General features: G+C 37.4%; 4 protein-coding genes and 1 pseudogene across 4 annotated transcripts; 4 read left to right on the top strand and 1 right to left on the bottom strand.

Annotated features, from left to right (window-relative positions):
* Positions 1 to 468: 468 nt before the first annotated feature.
* On the bottom strand, positions 469 to 1,211 carry LOC111211241. Its single transcript, XM_048766819.1, has 4 exons — positions 1,024 to 1,211; positions 907 to 934; positions 528 to 707; positions 469 to 483 (listed from the first exon to the last, which is right to left on the bottom strand). The coding sequence occupies exons 1-4, from the start codon at positions 1,209 to 1,211 to the stop codon at positions 469 to 471; spliced, it is 411 nt and encodes a 136-aa protein (XP_048622776.1).
* Positions 1,212 to 4,911: 3,700 nt separating this feature from the next.
* On the top strand, positions 4,912 to 6,693 carry LOC106427373. Its single transcript, XM_048766818.1, has one exon. The coding sequence runs from the start codon at positions 4,912 to 4,914 to the stop codon at positions 6,691 to 6,693; it is 1,782 nt and encodes a 593-aa protein (XP_048622775.1).
* A 9-nt stretch (positions 6,694 to 6,702) lies between these two features.
* On the top strand, positions 6,703 to 8,534 carry LOC106427374. Its single transcript, XM_013868102.1, has 2 exons — positions 6,703 to 7,070; positions 7,169 to 8,534. Exons 1-2 carry the CDS (start codon positions 6,703 to 6,705, stop codon positions 8,532 to 8,534), a joined length of 1,734 nt encoding a protein of 577 aa, XP_013723556.1.
* A 9,127-nt stretch (positions 8,535 to 17,661) lies between these two features.
* On the top strand, positions 17,662 to 26,288 carry LOC106427850 (annotated as a pseudogene).
* On the top strand, positions 23,849 to 26,288 carry LOC106427851 (disease resistance protein TAO1-like). The gene is made up of 4 exons (XM_048766238.1): positions 23,849 to 24,015; positions 24,299 to 25,400; positions 25,504 to 25,780; positions 25,879 to 26,288. Exons 1-3 carry the CDS (start codon positions 23,849 to 23,851, stop codon positions 25,756 to 25,758), a joined length of 1,524 nt encoding a protein of 507 aa, XP_048622195.1. The 3' UTR covers positions 25,759 to 25,780; positions 25,879 to 26,288.
* Positions 26,289 to 26,390: the final 102 nt, after the last annotated feature.

Genomic DNA, 26,390 nt, shown 5'->3' with positions numbered 1-26,390 from the left:
ATGTGTTTTCGAAAATTAAGGTAAGAAAATATTCCCATATCTCATCACTGATATCTTTCCAAAATTATGCCCCTACAGAATAATACAATACCTTAAAACAGGGCAAAAATAAAACTAAACTTCCTACTCCCGTTTACATACTCGATTACCAAACGCTCTGCAACACTATTCTTCTCCTTCCCGGTTCAACCTTGGCTCCTTATACGGTTGTCCAAGAAGCTCGCGAGAAGATTTTGTAAGTGTGACAATTATTTAACAAACAGAGGATATACGAATATTGATCCTGTTTGAAACAAAAAAAATGTTATAAAAGAATGGAGAGCCCACCTCCAACACCCCCTTTCGAAACTCCAGGTACAAAAATACAAACCTTTTAAGATAGTATTGTCTCACGCGTCTCCCAATATACTAAGCTAATTATATTAATATGAAAATAACTGGTATTTGAAATTTTAATTCAACTGTCTCTTAAGTTGGGTAAGGCTAAAAGGAAGGGAGCATAAGGTGAGGTTAAAAAAAAGTGTTACTTGATTATCTTCCATAGGAACATCATTCATGTCTGGTTTTTCCTCAACTTGTGCTCTCTTCTCACTTAGCTCTGCTGCACTTGCGTCTTGCTCAATTTCTTTCTTCTGCTCCTCTTCCTCAACCTTATCATCTTCCTCAATTTCTGTAACTTCATTCTTCTGCTCCTCAAGTACTGCAATCTACACCATTTAATCACACGTAAAACTTCAAATGGACCACAAGGACCCTCGAACAACCAAGAATATGTTGGATGAATGAAGCTCCACAATTCTAATCCAAGACAATTCAACCCATCAGCAAACCGATGTCTTAACCCTAGATCATCAGCTTTCTTGCTACAAAATCATAACTTTAGAAACATTTCAAGACATGCTGTACAGAGACGTAAGCTATAGTCCAATTAGTCCTGCTCATAAAGTAAAAGCCTTTTCAAATTTAAATATGACATTAATCACCTAACCAATCTAGTTCCCGGTCCGAGACAATGGTGCCCACTTGAAGAACAGCAAATGCGATCCGTTAGCGCCGTCGGAAGCGGATGAGGAGGAGTGATTGAGTTTCTTGGTGGAGGGAGAGACGTGAACCCACTTCTTCTTCCACTTCCTCACCGGACCCGTGAAAACCGTCGCCGGTCCTCCGTAACGAGTCGAGGACCTCCCTAACCGACCTCCTACTCCTTCCATAACCACTCAGCAATCACTGATTCCAATTACAATTCCGTCTGATCAGTTTTATCTTCCAGGTTCTAAGGAAGTACAGTAACTATGTTTCGTCTCTTCCTCCTCCGTCAGAACAAAGAAGGATTCAGATCAAATTTTGCATAGCTTTGGAAGAAGAAGAAGTCTCTCGACGAACTAGAGGGTTTCCCTTATATACTAATTCAAACCAAACCCATATTCTACCAAATAATGTAAGGTATTAACTGAAAATACATAGTTATACTTAAAATTGTAAATTTATTTTTTTCATATTAAACTCAACCAACACATGAATGTGACGACCATATCTGTGCTTCCCTCAAGATATCACAATATCATGATGAAAATTATGGATAATAAAACACACTAAGAATCTTGCCTCAGGCAAAAACAAAGAGACAAGATAAGTATGAAAACATAAAAGCGTAAAAATTTTCAACTCTGAAATTCTTCATATGATTTTAATTGTTTTAGGATGCGAATTCTTATTTTATTAGGTTATCAGGTCAGTGTGACTTCATCTTTGCCAAGTTTATATTTTTTGTTAAGAAATAATTACTTAGATGAATTTTTTTCACATGTTTAAACAAGTCAAAGTTAACTCGAAGGCCTTAAAATCAGTTTTCTCCTTGCAACTCTGAGAAGCTTCGTATGATTTTTAATATTTTTTAGGATGCCATTTTTGTTGTTGTTATAAATAATTACTAGGTGGAGACCTGCGCATATTAAAAAAACATAAATGAAACTCATGTTATCTACAAAAAATAGTTATTTATCATTAGTTCTATTAAATTGAAAATTGAATTATAGATGAGATGCAACTGGTCCCCACAAATCTGTGAAAACTTGGTAAAGTGAGTAATCAATTATTAAAAGAACATAAATTATTTTTAGTATAATTATTTGTATACTATAGAAATCACTGTATTTTTTCTAACTTTTTCTTATCTATATATAATAGAACCTCGAATCTCATATATGACTATCTCTTTCTGATAAGAGTTAGTAGTAATAAGAAAAAAACATGTATATGGTTTGGTAAACATAAGATAATTCTTTTTAAAATAAGAACGTGGTAAAAAATTTTTTTAAAAACTATCTATATAATAAGTAAACTTAAACTCATATTTAAAAAGTTACCTAACTCTACTATTAGAAGTTTTGTAGATAAGACAACTGGGATATCTTATGAACTTCTTCTTATTTTTATGAATAATAATTGTTTTCTCCGCACTTAAGAGAAAATAGTATATAGATATATCATCTATCTAAAAACCATTACAACAACCTTTTTAATAAAACTAACTAATAATTAAACAAAAATTAATTTTAGATATATGATAACCTTTTCAATATAATTGTCTGTTATATTAGTGTGTTAAATTATATACAAAATAACATATTTTTAATTATCTTTTATTTTATACATATAATAGAAGCTGCAGTTCACATATATTATTATTTCAATTATAATAAGAGTTAGTGTTAATGAGGAAAAAACATGTATATAGTTTGATAAACATAAGACGAAACTCTTTTAATAAGAACATGGTAAGAAAATAAGAATATTTATCTAAATAGTCAATGAATTTCTTCGTATTTATATAAACGATATGTGTTTATCTTGCACTCAGAAATCCTTACAACAAATTTTAAAAATTTAAATGAAATATTTTCTACTTAGCTAAATATTAATTTTAAATATATGATAAACATACAAATAATTTTCTGCACAATCTACTACTGCATTAAATTTTGAAAAAACCCACTTATTATGAATACAATAGTTAGTAACATCTTGATTAAAATAAAACAATATGAATTTTCGTACAAAAACACTTCAAACCGTTATTTTCTTATCTTCCTTAATTATTTACCCTTTTTAAAAAATTTAAAATTTAGTTATTTTTAAAAAAAATTTTTTTTTTTTAATTCTAATTTTTCATACACCTAGAGTATTAGTTTCATTTAACCTATTAAATACAACATTTTAGCAACATTTACAAAAAGTGTTAAAATACGCTTCTCTCTTGCCCTCACAAAGGCTTGCCATTATTATCTGAACCATGACATTCTTCTAAATAATTTTAAATAACGATAGGTATAAAAGATACCATAAACTTCTTTTCATCCAGAAACTTTTACCGGGATCACGCATAAAAGAAAAAGAGGACGTCCACTCGGAGCACGCAACAAACCCAAAGGTGTGTTATTACTCTGAAGATAAAATATTTTCTACTCGAAAAGCATACTATTTTAAACTATGAATATATTTTGTAGTCAATAAGATATGCGATCCACCGACGTTCAAACTCAAATATTATGATTGTAAGTTTTAATGGATTTTAATAATATATTTTCACCAATAACTATTGATACACTAGTTATCTAATTATATCGTACAGGTGGATTTGATAAATGTGACCTTTACGGTATAAAATCTTTTCAGCCTATAAACATCATTGTTCGTAAATGTCTTACGCTTATACCTTTTAATTGAATTGTTTACTATTTAACCAGTGAGACACAAAAACGCACGAGGGATGAGAAAAGCCATCTTGCTAACCAAACGAACGTCATCCCTGCCGCAAGGTAAATATCTCTGTCAACTATAAAACACTTAAGAAACAATTATAAAAACTTATACGTTTCATCTGCATATGTTATACGAGTAGGTCTACATGCCCCACGAGGATCCCATGGCTTACACCCAACAAGAACAGCGAAGAAAAGTACATATTTTAAACTACTATTTTAAATCAGTGTCGAGAATGAGTGCGATAATTTAGAAACCGAATCCGCTAAATGTTAGATAATTTAGATGACAAGTTTTGGTTGCTAAGAACCTTCAATGCGGATTACTAAAATCATAAAAGCAATTTTGCTTTATTTGTTTTTCAAAATGGCTTCTTGCCTACGTATTATAGGCAATCAAATATATATTATAGCTCTTACCAAATATTAAACGCTTTTAACTATAAAATATTAAACACAGTATGTCTTAACAAATTGAAACTCGTTTAACCACAGATAAATGCTCCACATCTAAATCCGAAGGTAACCCCATCGTAGAATGCACAAAATGTGGTGCATTAATGTGGACTTCAGAGAGCACTGGTAAAGACTTCAAAACAGGTGAACCGACATTCACAATTTGCTGTAACCACGGTCAAATAAAGCTTCCCCCAATCAATCAACCCCCACCCCTGTTAGAAGAACTTTGTCAGTATAGTTGGTTTCGGGATACCATCCGAGTCTATAATTCTGTACTGGCTTTCACCTCCATTGGGATGAAAATGGATTATAGTATGGTGAATGCTCCTGGACCTTACACTATACGGATCCAGGGTCAAACACACCATAGAATTGGCTCGCTTATACCGCGACAGGGCCGTCCCCCCGAATATCTCCAGCTTTATATATTTGATACGGGCAACGAAGTCAAAAATTGTTTAAAAGCGATGGGCCAAACCTCAACAGAAGGTAACCTTGACGAAGCAACCTTAGCGCGCCTCATCGAGATGATTGACGAAAATAATTGTTTAGCTAAGCTTTCCGACGGGCGCGCAACCACTACGAAGGCAGCGGGCAAAAATTCAGTATTAGGTTGCTCCCAGATAAAGGGAAAGGGAAAGAATACGATCTTCCGAGTACGAGTGAGGTCGCAGGCCTTATCGTAGGGGATATGTCATCAACAATTGGAGAACGAGATATTGTCGTCCAATTCCAATCTGACACTTTTCAGCAGATACGTGACGATCACCCTCTATACATGAGTCACCAATATCCTCTACTCTTTCCATATGGTGAGTATGGATTTCACCCCGAAATCCCATTACAACTTGAGATAGGCACTTCAAGAACAAGGCAATTTCTGACCATACGTCAATACTACGCTGCTCAGATACAGACACGTCTTAACCAAGGGATGACATTGGTTAAAGGCGATCGTCTCCTCCATCAATATGCTGTGGACATTTTTACGACAATCGAGGAGGATCGACTAAGATGGGCGAGGAATAACCAAGATGTTTTGAGAGCCGAACTCAACAGTAATGTACTCGATGCTGTTAGCAAGGGTGACACCGATGCTAAAATTATCGGTCAGAGGTTCATACTGCCGCCAAGTTTCACCGGCAGGCCTCGGTACTTAGTCGAAAAATACCATGATGCGATGGCTATTTGCAGAGAGTATGGAAATCCAGATTTGTTTATCACAATGACGGCCAATCCTAATTGGAAAGAAATTAAAGAACATCTTGATAGATACGGTGGGGGCTCCCCCAATGATAGACCAGACATTGAATGTCGGGTATTTAAGATGAAGCTAGATGAGCTACTCAAGGATTTCAAAAAAAGAACTTTCTTCAAGCCATACACAGCAACTCTCCACAGAATAGAGTTTCAAAAAAGAGGCCTCCCTCATGCACATATATTATTGTGGTTTGGAAACTCTTCCAGAACACCAAGTTTAGAGGAAGTAGATGAGATTATTTCAGCAGAGCTCCCAAACAAAGAGGAAGACCCGGAAGCTTACAATTTAGTAACAAAACACATGATCCATGGTCCATGTGGTGTCTCTAATCAGAAGTCACCGTGTATGGAAAATAATGTGTGCACAAAAAAGTATCCTCGGCCCTATAATGGGAGTACTTCGATTGACAAGTCAGGGTATGTATTATATCGTCGCCGCCGGAATGAAACTGACCCTCTGCGAAAAAATGGGGTAATCATAGACAACACGTTCGTTGTACCTCATAACATTAAGCTGCTAAAGAAGTACAAAGCTCATATTAATGTAGAATGGTGTAATCGTACGAGTGCAGTGAAGTATCTTTTCAAGTACATAACCAAGGGTGTTGACAGAACATCCGCAATTATCGAAAAAGGAAACCCAATTTCTACCCCTAACACAACAGCATCTGGGGAGCCAAAGGAAAGAGTGTTGAAGCAGCGGAATGAGATCCAAGACTATATCGATGCTTGGTATGTATCTGCTTGCGAGTCTATGTGGCGGAATTTCGCATTCCATATACACAAAAGAAAGCCGTCAGTTGAGAAGCTTATCATTCACCTAGAAGGCGAACATAACATCACAATCAAATCAACTGATAACCTCGGCCGTGTAATCCGCAAGCCAGGTATTGAGAAGACAATATTTACTGAATGGATGGTCTTATGCAGAAGGTCAGAGTTCGCACGAACGCTAACCTATGTGCAAATACCAGAATATTTCGTATGGAACAACACTACCAAAGTCTGGTCTGAACGTAAGAAAGGGAAAACCATTGGACGAATCATGGTTGTCCATCCATCAGTAGAAGATCGATATTATTTGAGGATCCTCATTAATAAGATCAAGGGTCCTAGGAGTTACGACGAGCTGAAAACTTTCAACGACGTGAAATACTCTGACTTCAAATCAGTTTGCCATGCCCGAGGCTATTTGGACAACGATGTTGAATAGCTCGAGAGTATGTCGGAGGGTGCTAGAACAGCCACCCCATACCAACTCCGCGATATGTTTGTCACCTTTCTAAACACTTGCTTCGTTGCAAGCCCCAAAGGACTATGGGAGCACTCATGGAAATCAATGAGCGAGGACATACTTCACAAGAGGCAAAGGATCTTAGGCCACTCAAATCTGGAACTGGACGATGAGACCCTTGAGCAGTACACGTTAATCGAAGTGGAAAAGTTGATGCGCATGCAAGACCGTTCTTTAAACGATATTAAAGAGATGCCTAAGATCAAACCTGTTTTGCTAAAAGAATTGGGGAACAGTTTGTGGAACCAAGAAATGGATTACGATGTCGCCGAAGAAATGCTCAGACATGACAGTCAGTATAACTTGCTTAACGCCGAGCAGCGTGCGATTTACGAATCAGTATTAAACTCTGTTGATAAAAAGGATGGAAAACTATTCTTTGTACATGGCGCAGGGGGCACAGGAAAAACATTCCTCTATCAAACCATCGAATCCAGACTTCGCTCGAGGAAACATATCGTTCTCCCGGTAGCTTCTTCAGGAATATCTGCACTGCTACTACCAAACGGAAGAACAGCTCATTCACCTTTAATATTCCTTTGAAACTCACCGAAGATAAGCTCTGCAACATCAAACCAGGTACGATTCTCGCTGAACTCATTGAGAAAACGGACCTCATAATCTGGGATGAGGCACCTATGACGCACAAACATGCCTTCGAAGCACTTGACAAAACTTTGAAGGACATAATGTCTATCAAAAATCCCCACGCAAAGGATCAAACTTTTGGCGGAAAAACTGTTTTGTTAGGTGGTGATTTTAGACAGAACCTTCCGGTAATTCCACAAGGAAGTAGAGCTGATACTGTCTTAGCTTCAATAAGTCATTCATATCTATGGAACTTCTGCCACAAGTTCTCTTTGAAGATAAATATGCGAGTCAACCAGGACGAAAAAGAGTTCTCTGATTGGCTTCTCAAAGTCGGTGAAGGTCGTCCAGAATCAGTACATGAAGATGAGGACGATGGCTACCATGACCAAATGGTAAACATCGACCCCTCATTGGTCCAAGAGACTAAAGATGAGTCATTAAATCAAGTTGTCGATGCAGCGTATGGTGATATCAACCAAATAGAGGCCTCCCAAAGTTCCTACACCGATAAAGCTATCCTAACACCCCGAAATGATACAGTCGATGAAATCAATGCGTATACAATCTCCAAAACCGACGGAGAGTCAAAAGACTACTACAGTTACGATAGCTTTGAGGTTTCGGAAACTCAATCTAACCAAAATGATACACTATACGCCATTGAGTATCTCCACTCCATGGAGTTTCCAGGATTGTCTTCCCATAAACTCACTCTAAAAGTTGGGTCCCCGATTATGCTTATGTGCAACATAAATCAAACAAAAGGATTATGTAATGGTACCCGTATGATCCTAACCCACATAGGCGAAAGAGTGCTTAAGGCAGATATAATTACTGGCTCCCACATTGGAAATGAAGTTTTGATCCCAAGAATAATCCTCTTGCAAGGGGATACACAGCTACCGTTCACTTTACGTAGACGCCAGTTCCCTATCAGATTGTGTTATGCAATGACAATCAACAAAAGCCAGAGCCAAAGCTTAAAAGAAGTTATCCTATATCTTCCTAGACCGGTCTTCGCACATGGTCAACTGTACGTGGCCCTCTCACGTGTAACAAGCAAAGCAGGACTAAAAATCATCAAAGGCGAAGACTCACACAAACAAAAAGTGAAGAACATAGTCTACAAGGAAATCTTCAACCGCCTTAATTCTCATGAGAGTAAGTAACATTTAAAACTCAGAATCTCATAGAAGGTTTCTAAGTGGTTATCTATCTACTAATTCACATCTATCTGCTATACAGTACTCCAGATACCACTAGAAATGAGTCAGAACTAAAACTCCATCCCTGATGAAGAATACCTCACTACTTACAAGTACGTCTCCTACTCTACTATCTAATTAATTGACAACTAATACTAATCTATGTTCACGGATTTTTTTAAAAATAAATTTCAGGCTCCCCAACACGGAAACTTCTTCCCTTCCATCACCTTCTTCGTCAAAAGTCCACCATCTTATTTATGTTTTTCAACCAATTTCAGGCTATTTTGTTTCTTATGAACCTCAACACAACTTCTGATCTACGAAAGACTTAATCTGTTTCTTACATTATCTATTTTACTTAGCTACTCTTTTGGCTTTTAAACAATTGGGTAAACTCGATATTCACCAATTTTTCAGACATATTGGAACATACAATGCTTATATTTCAAACAAAAATATTAAAACTTATAATCAAAATTCGATGATCAATACACTTTTCCGCGCATCGGGCGGAGAGAGGACCTAGTTGTTATAAAGTTTTAATCTCAAGCATATATATATTATTACTTTATATTATTAATATTAATTAAACATATGCTATTAAGTGTTTTTTGAAAATATGTTGCCCTAAGCCAATGTTTCTTTTTGGCCAAGGGAAGCACGGCTCTGGCCTCCACCTTCTCTTTCACTTCACCTGAATCGTCTCTCCAAGTTCTTTAAGTTGCTTCTTTGTTTGGTAAACAACGGAATCCGCTTGGTTCTTTGTGTCGATTGCATCCTTCTTCTCTTTGTCATCCATCCTTCCCAAACCTTTCTGCTTCTTGGACCATTTGTTCTACCTGTAACGTTCACTCACACTTAACATTTGTTATCACCAATACACTACAAGAAAACAGCGACATACTGAGGGAAAAAATCGTCGGTATGTCGTCGAAATAACGTTATTCCGACGACATACCGACGGAGCAAGTCCTCAGAAATAACTCCTCAGAAATTCATTTTTCCTCGGAAATCCCTCGGAATTTTCCGACGGAAATCTGAGGAAACAAATTTCCGAGGAAACTCCGAGGACCACCAGTTCGTCGAAAAGCTCCTCGGAATATACCGAGGGAGAACTTCCTCGGGATATTTCGATGGACTTTCCGATGGTCCAATCCTCGGAAGTTCCGACGAAATGTTCCTCGGAATTTTCATCGAGAATTTCCGAGGAACGGAGCCCTCGGAAAATTCCGAGGAACGAGTCCTTCGGTATATTCCGTGGAATGAGTCCCTCGGTATATTCCGAGGAACATGTCCCTCGGTATATTCCGAGGAACATGTCCCTCGGTATATTCCGAGGGTTCATTTCCTCGGAATTTAAAAAAAAATTAATTTTTTTAAAAAAATAAAATTTTTGAAATTTAAATTCGAAAATATAAAATTAAAATTAAAATTGAAATCATATTAGTTAATATTCAAAGTTGTACAAATAAAAATAAAACATTCCAAGTTTTTGAAAAAAAAAAACTACGGGTCTGGCACGTCCGGGAACACCTCGTTCGGGTACATCCTCTGCATCATCTCCATCATTTGCTGGTTCAACCTAATCTGTGCCTCATAGCCCGCCTGTTGAGCCGCCATCTGGGTCTCCAACAAAGATATGCGATCATCCTTGTCCTTCAACTGAGCCGTAAGTACTTCTGGATCAACAAAGGGCGGTGGTGCAGAAGAAGGAGGAACCGACCGGGTGCGACGACCCAAACCGACCAAACGCCCCTTCTTCTTTGGAACCGACTGAAATAGAAAATAGCCAAATTTAAATAAAGAAATAAATGAATTGAACTTTTAAAAAAAAAGAACTTACGGATTCAACGTTTTCGTTGATTCGAAACCGGGACAAGTTGGTCGAAGCCGTCGAAGCGTCATCCTCGGTTGAAGCTGAGACACTTCGTCTTGCACCTGAGTTTGGACCAGGGTGACCACTTCCCTCACAAGACCGTCACCAATCTGGCCGGCCTTCTTGTTGGTATACGCCCTCTTCATTAGGGCGAGATCATCAACCGGCTCGCCAACATTTTCTTCCGCCTTGAAAAAAACATAAATTAAAGAAACATTAGAAATTAGAAGAAATGGACAAAAAATAAAATTTCAAAACTTAAATAATTGAAGAAAAAACGGCTGAACTTACCATGCGATCACCCAAGTTATGCTTGAAGACGCCCTACCCTTTACGGTCGCTCCTGCGGTTGGTGGAATTGGTGGAAGAAGTTTCTTTCGTCTCTTCCTTATCCCAATGCGCACACAACTCCGTCCAGACCGTGTTGTTTATCGACTTTGGGACCTTTTAATAAAAAAAAAAATAGTTAAATAAATTAAAAAATTGTTTAATAAATTAAATCGAACCTTGTTGATTTTCGCTTCTTCTTCCACTCGTGGATCTGCTTCCCATAGTTGTTCATAACTGTATGGACGAAGTGGTGATAGATAAAGAGCGTCTCATCGGAATTCCAGTTGAATTCTTGCTGAAAAAAAACACAATTAGTAGAAAATATATATTAAAGATTAAAAATATAAGTAAAAAATTAGAATACTTACCGCAAACTGACGAAACCACAGATGCTGCTTGTCGGTAGGGAAGTGAGTGAAAGTCGGATGTCCCTTGTCGAGGGCCGAGTACATCATACGGTTGATCTATGCGCTGATCCCGTTCCCGGATCGGTTGAACCTAATAAAAAGAACAAACGCTTAATAATGAATCAAATTTTAATGAAAAAAAAAAAATGTTTAATTACCATGTTTGACCCTGTCCATGTGGATACGGAGTGAGATAGGGAAGATGGTCACGACCGGGCTGTCGAACCAACTCCGCAACACTCAACACTCCCGGAGGACCCGGAGGAGCATGAGCGGGTGCAGCAGCGGGAGCGAGAGGAGCAGGAGCGGGTGCAGCAGAGGGAGATGTATGGTAGGAGCTATGGGGCGAAGGAGAATCCTGAAAATGGCTGGAATCCTGAAAATGGCTGGAATCCCGAGACTGGCTCCCCGTACCACCACGACCACGACGCTGTCGAGGCCGGGTCTGATCATCATAAGACCTGTAAATTTAAAATAAAATATTTAATAAATATAGAAATATATAAATTAATTTTTTAAAAAAAAAATCCCAAATAATAGTTTTTAATCACAAAAAAAGTTTTATAGATATTAAAAATGTTTAATAAATATATAAAAATAGTTCTAATAAACAAAAAATAGTTTTAAAAAATAAAAAATAGTTTAATAATTACAAAAAATAGTTTTAATAATATTAAAAATGTTTAATAAATATAGAAAGTTATATTATATATATATATATATATTTTTTTTTTTAAAATCCCAAATAATAGTTTTTAATCACAAAAAAAGTTTTATAGATATTAAAAATGTTTAATAAATATATAAAAATAGTTTTTTATAAACAAAAATAGTTTTAATAAATAAAAATAGTTTTAATAAATAAAAAATAGTTAAATAATTACAAAAAATAGTTTTAATAATATTAAAAATGTTTAATAAATATAGAAATTTATATTATATATATATTTTTTTTTTTAAATCCAAAATAATAGTTTTTAATCACAAAAAAAGTTTTATAGATATTAAAAATGTTTTGTAAAATCTAAAAAATCGAATTTATATACAAAAAACGTTTTGTAAAATCGAAAAAATCGAATTTATATACAAAAAACGTGTTGTAAAATACAAAATCGAATTTATACACAAAAAACGAATTTATATACAAAAAACGATTTTATAAATACAAAAAAAAAATAAAAAATTAAAAAAATTCTAAATCAATTCATCAAAACAAATTATTCAACCAAATCACAATTCTAAACCTATTATACAACAAAATCACAATCCTAACCAATCACCCTAACAAAAATCTTTCAAAACTACACAAAAAACCTAACAAATAGAACCTAAGAGAGTGGGATAGGGTCCTTTTACATGATTTGTGTAGGTTTAGAGAGGATTGGCCGGAGATATCGTCGGAGAGAAGGGGAAGATCGCCGGAGAGGAGGGAGAGGTGTCGGAGAGGAAGAAGAGAGAAATGGGGAAGAAGAAGCGGCTCATGGTTATAAAACCTAGGGTCCGACGGATAGTTTCCGTCGGAACTTCTTCGGAATTTCAATTTCAATTTTCGCGAAATATTTCGCGGCTAGTTTGCCCGGTTAAATGAAAATATTCCGAGGAAATTCCGACGGACACTTAAATATCCGTCGGAATTTCCTCGGATATTTCATTAATTAGAGGAAAAAGAATATCCTATGCATGTATTTCTATTGGTTTATATTGTTCCTCGGAAATTCCGAGGAACACATGTTAAGGGTTTCAAAACATCAAATTTTTTTGCCCTATATCATTTCTTATACAAATGCAATGCATACCATTGAGTAATCTTTGTATAGATGATCATAAACTATCAAATAACAAAATTTCAAAACGAATTGTAAGTATTCCCTTTACCGTTCATTAAAGTGTATAAGTGTTTCTCTTATTTCGTGGGGATTTCGTTCATACAATCGGAAAAGTGTTTATTATAGGGTAAGGAACAAATTTTTAACTTCATAATCAGTCTAAGACACTTAATAAGGGTTATATAAGTGTTATTCAAACCGCAAAACGTTGTTTTCGGTTTAAAAACCCTACTTCCTCGGAATTACCTCGGAATATTCCGAGGGAATTCCGAGGAAATACCGAGGAACTAGTGTTTGGGATTTCAAAACATCGATTTTTTTTGCCCTATATCATTTTTTATACAAATGCAATGCATTCCATTGAGGAATCTTTGTATAGATGATCATAAACTATGAAATAACAAAATTTCAAAAATAATTGTAAGTATTCCTTTTACCGTTTATTAAAGTGTATAAGTGTTTCTCTTATGTTGTGTGGTTTTCTTTCATGCAATCGTAAAAATGTTTGTTATTGGGCAAAACACCAAAGTTTGACTTCATAATCTGGTTAAGACACTTAATGAAGGTTATATACGTGTTATTCAATCCGCAAAACGTTGTTTTCGGTTAAAAACCCCTAGTTCCTCGGAATTTTCTCAGAATATTCCTCTGAATTCCGAGGAAACCCTTATCTTCCTCTGAATTCCGTCGGAATAATCCGAGGGAATTCCAAGGAAAAAGACTCTAATCAAATCCCTAAATTGACAAGGTCTATTCCGAAGATATTCCGAGGAAAACCTATCTTCCCTCGGAATTTCCTCGGTATTTCTATTAAAAAAAAAATATTGATGCTAGTCTGTTTCCGAGTCATCATCACCGGATGAATCTGAATCTGGATCTTGGTGAAACTCTCCAATCACTGGTTCATCCTCTACGTGAACGACAACTTTTTCTCTGAAGTCGGTTAAATCGACTACAAGACCAACTCCAGCTAAATCTTCTGTTGCACTTAAGTTGCCGGATGTGCTTGGTTGTAGTGGGTCTTCCAGTTCAGAACTTCTCTGAACTCGGCCTCTCGGGTTGAGTCTTGTAACAGTAACTCATGGATCATCTATGTTCCTTACCCGGGGGTACTTGATATAACAAACCTGTAACATTAAAAAAATTATTAGTAAAATTATAAATTAATACACATGATGATGAATCATTCTAAATAATTCACATTTAATTACCTGATCGGCCTGAGAAGCAAGAATGAAAGGATTATAATATTGCAGCTTTCGCCTCGAATTTACTGATGTAACACCAAATGCATCTGTTCTCACACCTCGATCTAGAGTGTTGTCGTGCCAATCACAATAGAAAACAGTACAGCGCAATCCAACCATGCCCAAATACTTGATTTCCAAAATCTCACGTATGTGTCCGTAGTATACATCATCTTCTGATGCAGAACAAACGCCAGCATCATAAGTCATACTCGAACGTCTCCTCTTTTGAGTTGTGAATGCATATCCTCGAGTACAAAATCTCGGATATGACTTCACAACAAATTTTGGTCCAACGATCATCTCGCGTATCCAATCGTCAAATGTTTCACCTCTGGCCAAACCAGCAGACACCTATATTAATAGCACATATATATGTTATACCAATAAATGTGAATTAGTATAAATATGTGATAAATGATATTTTAATTTGTTTAAAGCATTTACATAAGTAAACATCCATTCAGAAAATTCTTTCTGCTTCATTTCTTCTAGTTCGTCCTCTGTGGCGTATCTATATTTTAACCGCTTTTCTGCCATGAAAATCATGTACATATGATGACAATAATGTAATTAATTAAGATTTAAATTTCAACTTGTTAAAATAAAAATGTGTAAGCTAATTTATTTACCTCTCATATTGAAGAACATCTTCGCAGTTGGTGAGCAAATATGTTTTCAAATTACTGCGCTCCTGCTCAGTAAGTCGACGGTCCTTTGGTTTTCGTCCAACGTCTGTGAAAATGTCTGGAACCGTAACATGATATGTTGCCCGTTCGCCTCTATCATCATGCCGAGCAGGTCTTCTGTTTTTGGTCTGATTTTCTGCTGAAAAGTAGTACTCGGCAAAGTTTGAAGTTTCTTCATTGATCATCTGTGCGACTATAGAACCTTCCACCCTACTTAAATTTTTCACCATCTTCTTCAAATGGAACATATACCGCTCATACAGATACATCCATCTATACTGCACAGGACCACCAAGTTCCAATTCTCTTGCCAGGTGAATAACAAGATGCTCCATAACATCAAAAAATGAGGGAGGAAATATCTTCTCAAGGTTGCACTGAATCACGGCAATGTTAGTCTTCAAATTTTCAATACATTCAAGAGTCACTGATCTCGTGCATAAATCGCGGAAGAAACCACTTATCCCTGCAATTGCTTCATGAACATTTCGTGGTAATAGTTCCTTGAAGGCAAACGGAAGGAGGCGCTGCATCATTACATGGCAATCGTGGCTTTTCAAGCCAGTAAACTTTCCTTCCTTTCTGTCGATACAGTTACGCAAATTAGATGCGTAACCGTCTGGAAATTCCACATCGTTTGAAATCCAATCAAAGAACGCATCATTTCCCTCTGCATCAAGTCGGTATATGGGAAAAGGAGCCCTACCATTCTCATCAACATGAAGTTCTGAACGAGCACATATATCGACTAAATTCAGTCTTGACTTCAAATTATCCTTTGTTATACCTTGAACATTAAGGATCGTGTTCATGAGATTGTCAAAAAAAGTTCTTCTCAATATGCATGACATCTAAATTATGCCTTAGTAGATGATCCTCCCAGTATGGCAGATCCCAGAAAATACTTTTTTTCTGCCAGTTATGTAGGTCTCCAACAGCATCTACCGGAAAACGCTCATGTCCACCGACGTCTGGCGTCCTTTCTGCACCAAAATCTCTTAGTTGTGTCTTCAAATCTTTCCCACAAATTTCCGGAGGTGGACTGTCAAACACCCTCTTGTTCTTCGTAAACAAATTCCTACTCCTACGATATGGATGATCAGGTGGTAGGAATCTCCTGTGACAGTCAAACCAACACGTTTTCTTTCCGTGTTTTAGTTGGAAAGCATCAGTGTTATCTTGACAATATGGACATGGTAGCCTTCCATGCGTTGTCCATCTAGATAACATACCATATGCTGGAAAATCACTTATTGTCCACATTAGTACTGCCCGCATTTGAAAGTTTTCTTTACACGAAACATCGTATGTTTCAGCACCTTGAGCCCATAGTTGTTGCAACTCATATATTAGTGGCTGAAGAAACACATCAAGTGATCTCTTAGGATGCTCTGGTCCGGGAACGAGAATCGAGAGAACCAAAAACTCTCGTCGCAAGCACAAGTTTGGGGGTAGGTTGTATGGTGTAAGAATGACAGGCCATAGAGAATACTGTCTTCCACTCTTGCCAAACGGGCTGAAACCATCAGTACATGCACCAAGGTAGACATTTCTTCTCTCGTACGCAAAGTCAGGATACTTTGATTGAAAATGCTTCCACGCTTATGCATCTGAAGGATGTTTGATCTCACCATCTGTTGAGTGCTCCGCATGCCATCTCATTGGTTGCGCTGTGCGTTCAGACAGATACAACCTCTGCAACCTTTCCGTCAAAGGCAAATACCACATCCTTTTATGTGGCACTGGAACTCTTCCACTCGTATCTTTATAACGAGGCTTTCCACAAAATTTGCATGTAACCCGCTGTTCATCCGCCCTCCAATAAATCATGCAGTTCTCGCTGCATATATCTATTACCTGATACGATAAACCAAGACCAGCTACGAGTTTCTGAACCTCGTAGTATGAACCAGGAGCTGCATTATCCTCGGGTAGAATACCTTTTACAAAATCAGCAATCGCATCCACACAGTCTTCAGCCAAATTATAATCTGTTTTATTGCCCATCAATCTTATAGCAGATGATAAAGCTGAATGACCATCTCTGCAACCTTCGTACAATGGTTGCTTTCCAGCATCCAACATATCATAAAATCTCCTAGCTTGTGCATTGGGTAAATCTTCCCCTCTAAAATGATCATTTACCATCTGCTCAGTACCTACACCATAATCTACATCCGTTCTAATTGGTTCTTCTAATCTAACCGCTAGCTGAAGTTCGCTAGTACTACCATGTTCATAATCAGTTTCCCCATGATGATACCAAATTTTGTAACTTCGTGTAAACCCACTCAAATATAGATGAGTCCAAATATCCCACTCTTTAATAACCTTTCTATTTTTACAATTAGAGTAAGGACATCTTAACATACATGTTTTTGCTTCCGGTTGTCGGTGAACTAACCCCATGAATTCGGTTATACCTCGTTGGTATTCTTCCGTAAGCAATCTCGTGTTCGGATCCAAATGAGGTCGATCGATCCGAGAACGAAAATAATTTGAAGAAGACATGTTTTTTATGAATCAAATTTGTGTGTAAAGAGAGTAAGAGGGAGGATGAAGATATGAAGTGAATGAAGAGGAAGAGGGGTGCTTGTATTTATAGTTGAAATCCTACCGACAGCCCGAAGAAATTCCGACGGAATTCCGACGCCAACGGCTAGTTCGTCAGAATTTCCTCAGAATTTTTAAAATCCCCCAACAGCTCTCTAACGGCTATAATATATCCCCAGAATTCATCAGTTTTTTCCGAAGAATACATTTTTCCTCGGTATTCCATAAAAATATTCCGACAGATTAATATTTCCTCGGAATTCCGTCTGTATATTCCGAGGAAATTCCTCGGGATATTCCGAGGATTTCATTTTTCGTCGGAATGTGCGTCACAATACCGCTGTTTTCTTGTAGTGGTTATTACGGAAAAATGTGGTTTGGTTTGCAAACTGCACAGACCTCATCCTTGGAAAAATATGATTAGTGGTGATCCAATAATCACCATGCATATTTAAAAATCTATCTCTTGGGAAAAAAAAAGGTTTGGACATCTTTTATTAAGAATGGTGGTGCGCCTGCGTGACAGGTAGGCCCACTTAACCTCTGTTTCGGCGGAGCTAACTTTTATATATCTAAGTCAACGGGATCAATAGTGCCTTGTTGGTATATACCATGGTTCTAAAACGCGGCCGCACAGGCGATTACTCGGCCGGAGAAGCGCTCGGCCGTGGTGAAGCGTCGCGATTTCAACGTAGGCGGCCATTAAATCGGAGTCACTAATATTATTCACATTTTTGAGGTTTAAAAGCTTGAAATCGGATCATACATGTTAAACCTTCAAATTTATTTCATGCCCAGAAAGAAAAACACAAAAATAATGGAAGAAATCAGAGAAAGAAAGCATGGCGGCTCTGTAAAAAGGTTTGCGTAACCCTAAAAAGAAGATGATGATTAATTTACAGTTATGCCATTAATGAAAAAAACAGAAAAAAAAAGCAAAACACGCTTCCTAGTCATCGAACTCCTCACCTTGCCGACACAAACATGGAAAATTTCCACTAGGCTACATCAACAATTGATGTTTTTCACCTAAGTAAGTTAATAATATATACACTTATTATAAAATTGAAAACAGTGTTCAAAACTAATCCCCGCGTATATCCCGCTTATTCCTCGATTTTTTGGTAACTCGCTAGGCCCGTGATGGCCGACCGACTAGCGCCTAGCGTAGTTCCGAACAGGGATATATACAAAGAGTCTATTTGTTTTTTAATTCTTCGTCCTTATTTAAAAGCTCCTGCGACCCTCTGTTCATCATACTAGTATGGATTCTTATTTTTCGCTTACCAATCTTGTTGCTGCTGCAATATGCTTCTACGCCCTTTTGGGTACAATATTTTTCAACATGAAATCAAGATCCCATCAAGAAGACAAAACAGTGGCTTCTTCTTCTCTAACTGTTTTGCCTCCTCCCTCGTCTTTGCCTCCCAATTGGAAACACCAAGTCTTCCCAAACTTCCATGGGGTAGATGTCCTCGAAAACTTTCTCAGCCACATTGTCAAGGAGTTCAGGAGCAAAGGAATCAACCTATTCATTGACAGCGATATAGAGAGAAGCAAGTCGATCGGTCCTGAGCTCACTGAAGCTATTAGAGGATCTAGGATTGCGATTGTCTTGCTCTCCAAGAAATACGCATCGTCGACATGGTGCTTGAACGAGCTGATGGAGATCATCAAGTGCAGTGAAGAGCTTGGTCAAACAGTGATGTCCATTTTCTACCAAGTGGATCCAACAGATGTAAAGAAGCAGACTGGTGATTTTGGGAAGGTCTTCGGATAAACTTGTAAAGGAAAAACAAAGGAGGAGATCAGAAGATGGCAACATGCTTTGACGGAAGTGGCCCAAATAGCAGGTTACCATTTATCAAACTGGTTCGTCCTCTAGCTTTTAATCTATCTAACACATCAATGACTTCTATATATTTGTAGCTTTAGAACATATTCTTTTAAGAATATGTATGTGTTAAAGTATGTAGATCGAACAAGCGTTACTTTCTTTCGTTGATCTACATTTAATATTCATACAAGTATGAGAATACCCGAATAGTAGTACTTGCAATATTTTCATGACTATATTAATGAACTGTTGATCATCTCCTTGTTCAGGAAGAATGAAGCACAGATGATTGAAGATATTGCCACTGATGTTTCGAACAAGTTGAACTTTTCCGCACCATGCAGTGATTTCAAAGGCTTAGTTGGGATGGAATACCATATGGTAAATATGGGACTATTGTTACAGCTAAAATCAGACAAGGTGAGAAAAATAGGGATCTTGGGTCCACCTGGTATTGGTAAGACCACCTTTGTTAGATATATATTCAACCGATACTCCAGTGAATTCGAATTGAGTGTCTTTATGGATAATATCAAAAGAAGGTACGCGACAACGGCTTGTTCTGATGACTACAATGTGAAATTGGATTTACAGAAGCAGTTCATGTCTCAACTAACCAATGTGACAGATATCAAGAACTTTTCACATTTGGGAATTGCCAAAGACAGACTGAAAGACAAGAAAGTTCTTGTGGTTCTTGATGATGTGGATCGATTAGTCCAAGTGGAAGCCTTGGCGAAAGAAACTAGTTGGTTTGGTCCAGGGACTCGGATTATAATCACAACACAAGATCAAAGGGTTTTAAAAGCAAGTGGGATCAACCATATACACAAGGTGATGTTACCATCATATGATGAAGCTCTTCAAATGTTCTGCATGTATGCTTATAATCTGAAATACCCAAAGGATAGTTTCAAGGAGCTTTCTTGTGAAGTTGTGAGTCTTGTAGGTAGACTTCCATTGGGGCTAAAGGTTATGGGATCCTATTTTCGTGGAACATGCGAGCAAGATTTGGCAGAGGCACTACCAAAGTTAAGGACTCACCTTGACCGAGATGGAGAAATTGTGAGCGTTTTAAAGTTTAGTTTTTATTCCTTATGTGATGAAGATAAACGTTTATTTCTTCATGTAGCCTGCTTTTTTGTGAAAAAGCTGATATAGTGGAAGGCTGTCTGGCAAAGTGTTTTTTGGATGTGAGAAATGAGCTTCGTGTCTTAGCTGAAAAATCTATAATATCTACAAATATGGATTGGGGAACAATAGAGATGGCTAAGTTGCTAGTCGAACTGGGAAGAAAAATAGTGCGAGAACAATCGGTTGATGAGCCTGGAAAACGCCAATTTTTGACTGATGCAGTTGATGTTTGTGAAGTATTGAGTGATGATAGAGCCGTAAGTTGTGACTTTTGTATCTTCATTGAATGCGCTCTACAACTTAGAGATTGTTTAATAACTAACCATCTTTATATATGTTTCATTGGGTCGTTTTACAGGAAAGTAGCGGCGTCATAGGAATTACTGTTAAGACTTACGAAGACATAGAATGTACAAGTGAAAGAGCCTTTGAAAGATTGTATAATCTTCAATTCTTAAGAATCCTTGGCAAAGGCGTTAATCCGCGAAGTATGAACCACATATCCCAAAAACTTAGAGTACTTATTTGGCCGAATTCCGAGATTACATGTTTTCTTTCAAATTTTAATCCAAAGTTCCTAGTCAAACTAGAGATGATGAATAGCAAGCTTAAGAAATTGTGGGAAGAAACTAAAGTAAGTACTATTTTATTTTTTGAAAATATCTGCCTAACTTTGGCTGTCTAAACAATTTTTTTTATGTGCTTAACAATAATTGTATCAGCAGTGTTAATATTTGAGTATTTTGTCATTACAGCCTCTCAATAATCTCAAGTGGATGAATTTAAGTCGTTCAAGAAGATTGGAAGAGCTTCCGGATCTCTCAACTGCCACTAATCTATATGACCTGGATCTCTCATATTGCTCAAGTCTCGTGAAACTCCCTTCTTCTAGTGGGAATACAATTAATCTCCAAAGTCTGGATCTTAGTTTTTGCTCAAAATTGGTGGAGATCCCTCCGTCTATTGGAAATGCAGTTAATATAAAAAAAATTCTCTCATTAACTGCTCAAGTCTTGTGGAGATTCCTACATCTATTACTACAATCACTAGTCTCACATCTCTTGATCTCAGTGGGTGCTCAAGTATGGTGAAGCTTTCCGACAACATTGAAACATTCACTGAACCCAATCACATTAATCTCAGTGGTTGTTCAAGCTTGGTGGAACTCCCTTCCTCTATTGGGAATGCAATTAATCTTCAGAAATTGAATCTCAGTCATTGCTCAAGTTTGGTGGAGCTCCCTTTCTCTATTGGGAGTGCAATTAATCTTCAAAAATTGGATCTCAGCCGTTGCTCAAGCTTGGTAAAGCTCCCCTCCTCTATTGGGAATGCAATTAATTTTCATAAATTGAATCTTGATAGATTGTTGAAATGCTCAAAGTTAGAGGTTCTTCGGTAAGAAAATAACTTTGAATCTATCAGAGAACTCAATCTCTCGGACTGCTCTTTGTTTAAAATTTGTCCTGATCATAGTTCCACACTTTTACGAGAGCTTGATCCATGGATCTGGAGAATATCTCGTCTACGTACACTTGTACTAAACGGAATGAAGAAGCTGGTATCACTCCCTCCGCTTCCAGAAGATTGTGAGTCCCTGGAGAGACTAGATTGCTCCTTTGACAATCCAGATATTTGTCTCAACTTTGTTAACTGCTTCAAACTAAATCAAGAAGCAAGAGATCTCATCAGCCTGACGCCGACCAATGGATATGCAGTCTTTCCCGGTACAGAAGTGCCTCAGTGCTTCACTTACCGATCATCTGGGAGTTCCTTAACTGTGAAGTTGATTCAAAAGTCTCTTGGCATATCAACCAAATTTAAGGCTTGCATCTTAAGTGCGGATTTGGACGGAAATAACTATCCACATTGGTCACAAGCATCGGTTTGTTGTAGCATCATGTCCAGAGGGAATGCTCTCACGGCTTGTTATAGAAGCCTAGGACGAGTTATTCCGGGGCATCTGTACACATTCGAGGTTGAGGTTGAAACAGGGGAGTTGACTTCCAACGAGCTTGTTTTTGAGTTCGACTATTCACTTATAGAGAAAGGCCCGAAGAATGGGAGATAAAAGAATGTGGGATGCTTCAACTCTTGGAGGTCCCTTCCCTTCATGCTGGAACAAGCCTTGAAACCTAAGTAAGACAGAAGCATTTGGAGAATAACAGTGCAAAATTCCCGGAGCTTGTTCGTGAAGATGATGGTGACAACAGACAAAAGTATCTTCTTGTGCTTTTCATCGAGAAGGAGCTGCTGTTGGTGTAGTAAACGGTCGTCACATCTGCTCATCACAGCTTAGCCTCTATCGCAAGGTATCGCCCGTCTCTTCGGGTCCTATTAAAAAGAAATGCTGAGTGTTTAATATTGTGGTCACAAAGCGTTTTTCACTCTGTAATTTATCGCCCGTCTCTTCGAACTCAACCTTTGGAATTTATCCCTCTTCTCTTTGTCATCCTAATTCGCAAACCTTTCTGCTTCTTGCACCATTTGCTCTACCTGTAACATTCAATCACACCAACATGTGTTAGCACAAATATCAATATTAGCCAGAAAGGAAACATTCTTTTACAAAGGCTCTATAAATATCAAACTGAAGCGGTCTGGTTTGGTTTGTAAACTGTACGCACCTCATCCTTGGGAAATGTACTGGCACCAGTAATGGTTTCTTTCCGGTGCCTCTATCACTAGCACTGACTGAGAGGATTCCGTTAGCACACCTGCATGTTAGGTAGATCCACTACTGACTTTGTTGGCCCACAAAATATTGCGTGGAAAAAGTGATACCTATGTTTCCACGAAGCTAGCTTTCTTTCCTTTTAAGTCAATTGGATGAACAGTTCCGTTTTGGTATATACAAAGAGTCTCTCTGTTTGTTAATCTTCCTCCTCGCTAGAAAGCAGCTCTGAGATCTTGATCCTCTGTTCATCATACTAGTATGGATTCTTATTTTTCCTTTACCAATCTTGTTGCTGCTGCAATATGATTCTTGGGGCTTTTGGGTACCATTTTTTTCTACAAAAAATCAAGATCCCATCAAAAAAATAAAACAGTGGCTTCTTCCTCTTCTTTAACTCTTTTGGCTCCTCCGTCTTCTTTGCCTCACAATTGGAAACACCATGTCTTCCCAAGCTTCCACGGGGCAGATGTCCGCACAAATTTCCTCAGCCACATTGCCAAGGAGTTCAAGAGCAAAGGAATCAACCTATTCATTGACAATAATATAGAGAGAAGTAAGTCTATCGGTCCTGAGCTCACTGAAGCTATTAAAGGCTCTAGGATTGTGATTGTCTTGCTCTCAAAGAACTACGCATCGTCGACATGGTGCTTGAACGAACTGGTGGAGATCATGAAGTGAAGAGAAGATTTTGGTCAAACAGTGATGTCTCTTTTCTATCAAGTGGAGCCAACTCATGTAAAGAAGCAGACTGGTGATTTTGGGAAAGTCTTCTTAAAAACTTGTAGAGGAAAAACAAAGAAGGAGATACGAAGATGGAAACATGCTTTGACGGAAGTGGCTCAAATTGCAGGTTACCATTCAAAAAACTGGTTCGTCCTCTTCACTCCCACTTGCTCTTAATCTTTCTAACACATCAATGACCTGAACAGCAGCCAACATGAAAGTTTTTTTTTTTGGTGCAAATGTTAAACCAACATGAAAGTTCATATTTTAAAAATGTGTTTGTTAAAGTATGTAGATCGAACTAGCGTTGCTTTCTTTCCTTGATCTACAATTAGTATTCATACAAGTGTGAGAATATCTGAATATATAGTAGTATGTGAATTTTTTTCACGACTGTATAACTTAATTGTTGATCATCTCGTTGTTCAGGAAGAATGAATCAGAGATGATTGAAGACATTGCCACTGATGTTTCGAACAAGTTGAACCTTTCAGCACCATCCAGTGATTTTGACGGGTTAGTTGGGATGGAATCTCAGATGACGGAATTGGAACCACTTTTACAGCTAGATTCAGATGAGGTGAGAAAAATAGGGATTTGGGGTCCGCCTGGGATTGGTAAGACCACCATTGCTAGATATTTGTTCAACCGACACTCCAAAGATTTCCAACTGAATGTCTTTATTGATAATATCAAAAGAAAATATGAGACAACAGCTTGCTTTGATGATTACAGTGCGAAGTTGTATTTACAGGAGCAGCTTATATCTAAACTAACAAATGTCACAGATATCAAGAATTTTTCACATTTGGGAATTGCCAAAGAAAGACTGGAAGACAAGAAAGTTCTTGTCGTTCTTGATGATGTGGATCGATTAGTACAAGTGGAAGCCATGGCGAAAGAAACTAGTTGGTTTGGTCCTGGGAGTCAGATTATCATCACAACACAAGATCAAAATGTTTTAAAAGCAAGTGGGATCAACCATATCCACAGGGTGAATTTACCATCATATCATAACGCGCTAGAAATATTCTGCATGTACGCTTTTGGTCAGAAAGACCCTAAGGATGGTTTCAGTGATCTTCCTTACAAAATTGTGAGCCTTGTAGGTAAGCTTCCATTGGGGCTAAAGGTTATGGGATCCTATTTTCGGGGAATGTCCGAGCAAGATTGGATAGAGGCACACCTTGATCGAGATGGAGAAATTGCGAGCATTTTAAAGTTTAGTTATGATTCCTTATGTGATGAAGATAAACGTTTATTTCTTCATATTGCCAGCTTTTTTAACGGTGAAAAATTTGATATAGTGGAAGGCTGTCTAGCAAAATGTGTTTCGGATGTGAGACATGGGCTTCGCGTCTTAACTGAAAAATCTCTCATATCTAAGTTTTTGGGAACAATAGAGATGGATAAGTTGCTAGTCGAACTGGCAAGAAAAATTGTGCGAGAACAATCGGTTAATGAGCCTGGAAAACGCCAATTTTTGACTGATGCAATTGGTGTTGGTGAAGTATTGAGTGATGATAGAGCCGTAAGTTAATGACTTTGGTATCTTCACTTAACGCGCTCTACAAGTTAGAGATTTATTTAATAACTAACCATCTTTATTTATGTTTCATTGGGTCGTTTTACAGGACAGTAGCAGCGTCGTAGGATTTACTGTTGGGACATTTGATGAAATAACATGGACAAGTGAAAGAGCCTTTGAAAGATTGTCTAATCTTCAATTCCTAAGAATCCTTGGCAAAGGCGTTAATCCGCGAAGTATGAACCACATGTCTCAAAAACTTAGAGTACTAATTTGGCATAATTTCAAGATGACATGTTTTCCTACAAGTTTTAATCCAAAGTTCCGAGTCAAACTAAAGATGCCGTATAGCAAAGCTTGAGAAATTGTGGGAAGAAACAAAAGTAAGTAATATTTTATTTTTGAATATACAACTGCTTAAGTTAGGCTATCTAACCATTTTTTTTCTTATGTGTGTAACTTCGAGTATTTGTCATTACAGACTCTAAATAATCTCAAGTGGATGGATTTGAGTTATTCAGATTGTTTGGAAGAGCTTCCAGATCTCTCTGACTGCCACTAATGTATATGACCTAGATCTCTCACATTGCTCAAGCCTGGTGAAGCTCTCTCAGGCCCTGTTCGTTTGTACATCGGGAAGATGCATCCAGATGGATCAGTCACATGGATCAGTCAGATGCTCTACCTGGGTGTTGTTCGTTTGTACATTTAGAAAGTATATCTAGATGAAGCATTCAGATGCAGCTGCGTTCGTTTGTTCATTTTTTTTGAACTTACATTTGCATCCAAATGCAGTTGATGACAAAATGACTAAAATAGACATGTATTTAATTTATCTATATCTTACTCTTAAATCATGATTATTATTTATATTAATCCTGTTAATTTTAATATCTTATCTAAATTACAATTAAAAAAATAATTTTAAAATTCTTGTTTTAAAATTCATAAATTTATTTTAATGAAAATAAGACAATGAAATTATAAATAATG

This window comes from Brassica napus, chromosome C8 (genome assembly GCF_020379485.1).
Source record: "Brassica napus cultivar Da-Ae chromosome C8, Da-Ae, whole genome shotgun sequence".
In the NCBI taxonomy this organism is placed as follows: domain Eukaryota; kingdom Viridiplantae; phylum Streptophyta; class Magnoliopsida; order Brassicales; family Brassicaceae; genus Brassica; species Brassica napus.
This window is presented reverse-complemented; position numbering and strand designations above follow the sequence as displayed.